The 8,030-nt window shown below is 35.7% G+C and overlaps 1 protein-coding gene across 1 annotated transcript; it reads right to left on the bottom strand.

Moving 5' to 3' along the window:
* Positions 1-3,647: 3,647 nt before the first annotated feature.
* On the bottom strand, positions 3,648-6,374 carry LOC117619452 (SPX domain-containing protein 3). Its single transcript, XM_034349416.1, has 3 exons — positions 6,019-6,374; positions 4,873-5,038; positions 3,648-4,219 (listed from the first exon to the last, which is right to left on the bottom strand). Exons 1-3 carry the CDS (start codon positions 6,265-6,267, stop codon positions 3,843-3,845), a joined length of 792 nt encoding a protein of 263 aa, XP_034205307.1. The 5' UTR covers positions 6,268-6,374; the 3' UTR covers positions 3,648-3,842.
* Between the last annotated feature and the right edge of the window lie 1,656 nt (positions 6,375-8,030).

Below are 8,030 nucleotides of genomic sequence, written 5' to 3'. Positions count from 1 at the left end.
ATGGACATTCCTCCTGGATATAATACTACTGAGACTGGAACAGTTTGCAGGTTACAAAAAGCATTGTATGGATTGAAACAATCACCACGTGCATGGTTTGGACGGTTCACCATGGCAATGAAGAACAATGGTTTCAAACAGTGCAACTCAGATCATACTCTGTTCTTGAAACATCAAAAAGGGAAGGTAACAGCATTAATAATCTATGTTGATGATATGATTATTACTGGGAATGATAAACAGGAAATATCACAGCTACAAGACTATCTGGCTACGGAGTTTGAGATGAAGGATCTAGGTGGACTCAAGTATTTCTTGGGAATTGAGGTGGCTCGATCGCAGCAAGGCATATTTCTCTCTCAAAGGAAATATGTCTTAGACTTGTTGACAGACACAGGAATGCTAGATTGTAAACCTGCGGACACTCCTATTGTTCAGAATCATCATCTTGGAGAATATCCGGATCAAGTTCTAACTAACAAAGAAAGATACCAAAGGTTAGTGGGAAGATTGATCTATTTGTCACATACTCGACCAGACATTGCTTATGCGGTGAGCGTTGTCAGTCAATTTATGCACTCTCCAAGTGAAGACCATATGAATGCAGTTCTTCGGATACTTAGATATTTGAAGTCTGCACCTGGAAAAGGACTTATGTTCTCAAAGCATGGTCATCTAAATATTGATGGTTATTCAGATGCAGATTGGGCAGGTAATGTAACAGATAGAAAATCCACATCGGGTTACTTCACATTCGTGGGAGGTAATTTGGTGACATGGAGAAGCAAGAAACAGAATGTAGTAGCTTTATCCAGTGCAGAAGCCGAGTTCAGAGGCATGACTAAAGGGATTTGTGAACTTCTTTGGTTAAGAAAGTTGCTTACTGAACTTGGGTATAAACCTACATCCACAATGAATCTCTTTTGTGACAACAAGGCTGCTATAGCCATTGCACAGAATCCGGTTCAGCATGATCGTACTAAACATGTTGAGGTGGATCGACACTTCATCAAACAAAAGCTTGAGGCTAAAGTGTTTCAGTTTCCTTTTGTGAAATCCGAGGATCAATTGGCGGATATTTTGACAAAGGCGATTTCCAGTAAAGCATTCCACAATTCACTAGATCAGTTGGGCATTGGCGACATCTATGCACCAACGTGAGGGGGAGTGTTGGCGTGACTTGTGGATATTGACTTACTTTCCTTACACACCAAGAATTCCTTTTATAATTGTAATTGATTTACTTTAATTCCTGATTTCCTACTGCAAATAGATTTAGGAATTTATTATTTACTTGCCCATTCAGGTTTTGTTGTATTATAAATATGACCTCCTACAAGGAGAAGAATACACAGAAAATTTCCACAAACAAATATTCTCTCATAGTTTTCATATTTTAGCACCCATAACCACCAAACTGATCTTCCCACACAAACCCAGTCACCGCCTTTCAATTCTGATCTCCAGCCGTCTTAACCCAACACTTACCCCGGCCATGCGAGACCCAGTTGCCCCACCCTCTATCGAAACCCCAACCTAGCCACAGCTCCCCTACGAGATCCAGTCAACCAAGGTGGAGCAGCTTGGTTGGTAGGCTGGAATGTGGAGTGGCGTTGTGGTTATGGAGTGGGAGGAAGAGAGAGATGAGCAAGGATGAATCTAAAAAATGGGTAAAGGAGGAAAAAACAGGAGTGTTAAGGGTTGTGGGCCCATTTTTATTTTCATTTTTTAATTCTCACATAAAATTGAACTAAGGTTAACCATAGGACATGTGTTACCTTTTAAGGATGATAAGCATACACCTTTGGTTAATTATTTTTCTAATGCCGTTAATGTGGTGAGTAAAAATGCTTTCATTACAATTTAGTATCTAAGCTAAAGTAGGGATGGCAACGGGCCGGTTAGTGGCCGGGTATGGCAATACCATCCCCGACCCCGCTCCCCATCCTCAGCCTAGTTCCCGGCCCCATCCCCAGTATGAAATTTCGGGGAATCCATGTCCTCGTCAAGGGATTATATCCCAAATTCGGCCCGAATCCCCGATTATATATTTAAAACAATATAAAAACTATCCATTCATATTACACTTCAATTTCACCTTAAACTATCATTAACTCAATTAAATTGAACTATAAAATTTCACTCAACTACTCAAATTCATCTCAATTCAATTTGACAAAAATAATAAAATCATATAATTTTTTTTGAGAAAATGGGATAAAAATTAATGGAAATAATACAACATATTTTTTTCATTGACAATTCATCATCAAGATGAATGTCCTCACTCAATGGAAAACGAAAAAAACTTGCGCAAGAAAAGGATATGTGGTTGTACATATAGCTGCTGTATTAAGCGGCCATGCTACTTTAATAGACTAATTTAACTTAACTTAATATTATTTAACTAGTTATTTATACATTAAAACTTTTTAATTGTTATATCTATTTGTTAATTAAAAATAAATACATTATTTATTTGGTCGGGTTTGAGGATGGGGATAACAATACCATCTCCGGTCCGTCTCCGATCGAGTATTTTTTTTTAAATATGGGATCCCCTTACCCGCTCCTGTTTTCCCCTTATATCTCCCCCTGTTAGGGCAGGAGACTCGATGGGGACTCGACCCGACGGAGATTTTTGCCATCCCTAAGCTAAAGTGACTAATAAACTATTAATATAGTGATACTTCTCAAGATTTTATTAGAAGATATCCTAAATTTGGACTTCATCATTCCAAACAGAAAGAAATAAGAAACATAAAAGATGAAGTGCCCAGGTAACTTTTTAACATCACCTTATTACACTATCTTCCTATCTCAATATCCATTTGCAAAATCTTCCCCTATATAGGGCTCTTTATAGCATGGACTGATTTTGACTATTGTTATTTTCATCCCACTTGTCATTCATTTGAGGATAAACTCTAGTTCTATTATCTCATCCAAAATTATATCTTACAAGCTCTTACTTTCTTCTTTGTCACTCATCACAAGGCATAATTTCCTTTTTATATTTAAACACATTATTTAATGACAAGTTTCGTTCTTTTCAACTTTATTTTTTGCTTAGTGTGAGTATTGCTATGAGAACTATGCCACTATTTGATTCATATTTTGAGGTTGGGTGATATATTGTGCATAAAAAATTGTGATAGTATGATGAAAGATTGCAATGTTTTGCTTAAGTTTCACTAGCTAAGCAAGTGCCACTCAAACATTCATTTTCTTATCTCTTATCCAAAAGCATTTAGTTGAAGAAATTGAACGATACGAGAGATGAGAGCTGATAAATCTACGGATTAATGAGTTTAGATGGTTGTAGAGTGGTGAGAGGATAAAGTAGGATTACTTTATTTTTCTTCGTACTCCAGTCATTCAAAGTCTTTTTGCAGAAGGGTAAACTTGACATTAAATGAGTGAATGGGAAAATATGACATATTGGTGGAATAACAACACTCCCCATTTTTGGGCAAGTTTTTTTTCTCCCAATTGCTAAGCTTGTTTTTTTTTTTATTTTTATGTTCCAACCATTATGAATAACAGTCATCATGTTAATCAAATTATTATTTATCCATGACTCTAAATGATTTATAATATTGAATTATCTTCATATATAAAAATGAAAATACTAATCACTGAGCACATTAATCCTTCTCTCCTTTGCTAACCCAAGGGTAGCAGATATGCTAAAGTATATGACCATAGTCTGTTCCCCAAAAAAACACAAAAATAGTATGATTATTTTCCAGTTCCTGTGCTATGTATTTTATATATATATATATATATATAAATAATATTATACCCAATTTGTCTGCTTAATCAATTCTAGCTACTATAACTTAGACAATAGGTATAGGAGGGCTGAGTTGGAACAACTGGATGAGATCATTGTCTGCAGGCAAATTGAGAGGTGGCAGAGAATACTGGCTGTAAGTGGAGCTGCCTCTTCTAATCTCTTGCATGGTCAGCAGAGCTGCAACTGTGTTCCTAAATATTCCTTCTCCAGCAACTGTTATGGCTTCTTTCACTTCTCTTTTTCTCTCTTCTTCTTCTTCCTCCACTGGGAACACTGCATCTATGGTGTTTTCGCATTCCTTGACAAGCTTTGAGATGTTATCAGTTGTAAAAAAGGGCTGCTCCAGAATTTTTTGAATGAATGGCAGGCGCAGTAGAGCACCTGTTCTCTTGTCATACTTCTTCAATATTTTAGCCAATCCTACAAAACTCAAAAGATAGTGTAAGTGTGTATCCAATCATGAAGGTAAAATTTGTCATCCCACTGTGGCTTTACAAGGCCTGGTTTTAACTGAACTATATATATATAACTAGTGAATAGTAAATGTTAATCCCATTACGCCTTGAGATGGCGATGACCTTGAACTGCTGTTAATTGGTGTAGAGAGAGTTTTATCTACAACACGAATTATGCTACAAACAGTCACCCATGCACATATGGGCGACTGTCTCTAGCTATAGCATCTCTTTTTACAACACTCATATATCATGTCGTCGTGTTGATTCAACGAGTCAACAATAAAACGACATGTGAACATTATTGGTAGGACCCATTTAAATTTGAATTCAAAATTTTGTAGGACCACATGATAGAAATGATATTGGTCCCACCAATACTTTGTTGTGAGTATCTATAACGGTCCACATCAATCAACGACTAGCCAGTTATTCATAAACAAGTAATGCTACTATTTCGTTAAGTGTAAGTACTTCTTTGTTAGAAAAGTCTAAACTTAATCAAAATTTTAAATTGACGGAATGAAATTGATTGGAGCTGGATTGTAACTTCTTCAAGGTTTGCTGTATGAGTATTGGAGAATGAGGAGCTAATTAGCTTCATCAGCCATGGACTACCTGTGTAATTGATATTGCTGTAGTTCACCAAGAGCACCATTTCGCCGTGGAAATCAACAATGTCTTTCCTAACTTTTCCCACTTCTTCTTCATATATAGCCTTTGAAGGCTGGCTTCCATTCGAACCCCATCTATCAATCACCTTTTGAATTCTCTGCTGTAATTCCTACACATATATCCTGCAGTTAGTTTTTTATTACAAAATACTCTTCTTCTAGGATAAAATAAATAAATAAAACTATTCAAAAACTTCCATCCAAAATTGTAACTAAAACTTTTAGCACTTATCATTTAGCTTCTAGCAACTCAACTTGAACATTATATTAATTTTTTTCTTCACACACATGATTATGTCCATGAAACTAAAATGAAGTGCTAATAACACTTGCCAAAAAAGATATTTCGACTCTATACTAATAAGTCATTTTCAACCCTTTTACATGAGTTGGACCCATAATATAGTGGAACTAAAGTGATAGATTTTTTGTAGGACCCATAAGAGCTTCTTGATCTTTTTGTGTCACGTTTATAAAAAAAATCTTAAATTCTAATTTTTTTTAATATAAAAATATATGTGTTATATTTACTGATCATGCTCACGTCATTTATACACATGTAATTTACAAGTAGATGAATCTTTATATTTATAAAGAATTTAAGAAAGAATGTCATTAGTAAATGCATAAATTTGTTAACATAATTACCAATTTTCCTTTATAAAAAATGAAAATAAAAAGTAATCGTCTTTCTTGGAGACATGTTTCCAACATTCTAAGGGCAAGATAACTAGGATAAAATTCTTAATTGAGAATTTAATTGCTTCTAGATGTTAACTTAAGACACTTGGGATTAATTTTAAAACAACGTTCATAGTGGGACCCAGATTTGTAATTTATCTTAAACTTTGATCTTAGCAGCCTTGTTCTGGTAGCCGGAAATAGTCCCACCTTTAACCGAGTTATCCTGACACAGTCTATACCGAGTCAACTCTACTGAGTCAACCAAAACCAGGCAAACAAAGTAATGTTGGTCTCTCACTCAGACAAACTATGTATGCATTATTTAAGACTACACATAGCAGATCCCACTAAAACCTTGTTTGGAGACAGCAGAAAAACTATAACACAATCAAGAACAAAAGCATACCTTATTCCGGATAATGAAATCCTCCTCCTGCTCCACAAAGAAAGCATTGAACTTGTCAATCTCATTGTTCAAGAGGTACACAAACTCAGCCTCAAACTTGCCATACTCCAATGATCCATTCAACAACATGGGCGCTGCAGAAGCAATCAGCTTCACAATCTTCTTCAAATGCTTATACGACAAGAACTTATCACGCCAACCGGGCAAAGTCCCCTGCATTTGCTGCTTCAATCTCTTCCCAAACTTCATTGAAAACTTGGTCTTGTTACAAAATTTAGTTGTATTTTCAGACCCAAAAAACCAAAAACCAGAAAGAAAGAAAAAAATTATGAAACAAAATTTGAGAGTGTAAAAGAGTGAAGGGTTTGGTAGTGGGTAGGAGGAGAATTGGGAAGGTTTTTATGAGGAGGAAGGTTGGTAGAATATTAGGGAGCATATGCTTGGCGTGATGAAGTGGCTGTTGGAAAAAGGTATAAACGAGTCGCTGAGTGAAAGAATTCTTGAGCATATTCGGTTTACTGTGTTGGGTCATAGTTATGAAGTGTTATTATTTATGACCAATAGGACATTGACTCACTCTATTATTTATTTTATATGAAGGTATTGTGCCAAATAATATACCATGATTATTGCAGCAACTAGGTCATCAAATCAAGAGGATGCACTACAATGCATGTGATTAGTGCCCTAGAACTTGTGAAGTGGGGTCCATGTTATAGTTGTAGATTTCTTATTGGTGCCGTACACTTTTTGAAAGTGGGTCCAAGTTATTGATCGTAGGGTTTGAGATGAGACTAGCTGTCACTTTAGAATTGTTGGTTCTCAACACCAACAAAGAAAAACAGTAGTGTGGGGGAGAAGGGTTTTGAGGAGAGGATGATTCTTGGGAATCTTCCGAGGATCAAGTATGGAAAAGGAAATAGGGACTATTCTAGTAATGTGACTCTTTTGTTGTTGACCTTGGCAAGTTTGTGGTGAGATAGCATGACTTACCCCTATGAAAAGTTGATTTCTACTATACCAACCAAGAGTGTAGCTCACAAACGTCGCTATGGTTTGGGACTAGGGTCACAAGGTTTGAGCCCCGTTTGGGCTAAGGTCTAATAATTTGGGCTCGAGAATTGAGACCAATACGTAGTGTTGGAGACTTTGTGCTTGAGGTCCAAACTCAAATGGTCGGGTTTCGCGCTTGGAGCATGATACTGAAGCTCCATACTCAAAATGAAAACTAAATGCCACTAGATATTCTTCAACAACATAAGATATAACATTCGTCGTTAATGTATGAAGTGTAGGATGAAAATACTTTCTGCAAATTACATAGTCTTCCATGATACTTTAAAATTTTGAGATGTGCATGAAAATACACTAACCCATACAAATACCAACCATAACCCCTAATCTTTTTGTCCATCAGTGAAGCCATGCAAATACTAACGAAATCCCAAATTCAAAAGCCTAGCTAGGCCATTTTGCCCCAATCTTCAATCTCATCAATGCCATCATCTTTGATTTATCTTCTTAAGTGGACAATTTTGTGCTATTTCTCCTTAAGAGTATTTTAAGATGGGTGCACTGAGTTATTTATCATATACTTTACAAATGTTCAATATTATATAATCAACTAGCTTCTGGTCTAGTGTTACTTCTCTTCTCAATATTGAAAGAGTTCTCAAGTTTGAAATTTCAAAACCTCTATTGATAAAATAAAATAAAAACATTATATACCCTTTTTAGGAACATAAAAATTATGTCGGTAACAAAATTCACAAAATGTTTTATTTAGATAAAATTCGCTAAGCCCCTAATTTGGATGAACTTCATTGATAAACTAATGTGGAATATGACTTACAGTGTAAGTGAAAAAAGGTAATTTGACCCAAAAATTTCATTGGAAATAGAAATTGTTTTTGGTTGAAAAAAATAGAAATTTTTAGTGTATGATCAATGATCGTAAACTTAAATTAGGCCTCCGGGGATTGGTGATTGACAGTTGACAGTTGACTGTTTAC

This window comes from Prunus dulcis, chromosome 2, assembly GCF_902201215.1.
Source record: "Prunus dulcis chromosome 2, ALMONDv2, whole genome shotgun sequence".
NCBI lineage: Eukaryota > Viridiplantae > Streptophyta > Magnoliopsida > Rosales > Rosaceae > Prunus > Prunus dulcis.
The sequence above is the reverse complement of the archived record's forward strand: the minus strand, read 5'-3'. Positions and strand labels throughout refer to the sequence as shown.

Coding starts and splice junctions, on each gene's coding strand:
- LOC117619452 (XM_034349416.1), bottom strand. CDS start 6,267: ATGAAGTTTGGGAAGAGATTGAAGCAGCAAATGCAGGGGACTTTGCCC. Junction 5,039..6,018: donor ATTTCATTATCCGGAATAAG/GTATGCTTTTGT, acceptor ATATATGTGTAG/GAATTACAGCAGAGAATTCA. Junction 4,220..4,872: donor CAGCAATATCAATTACACAG/GTAGTCCATGGC, acceptor TGAGTTTTGTAG/GATTGGCTAAAATATTGAAG.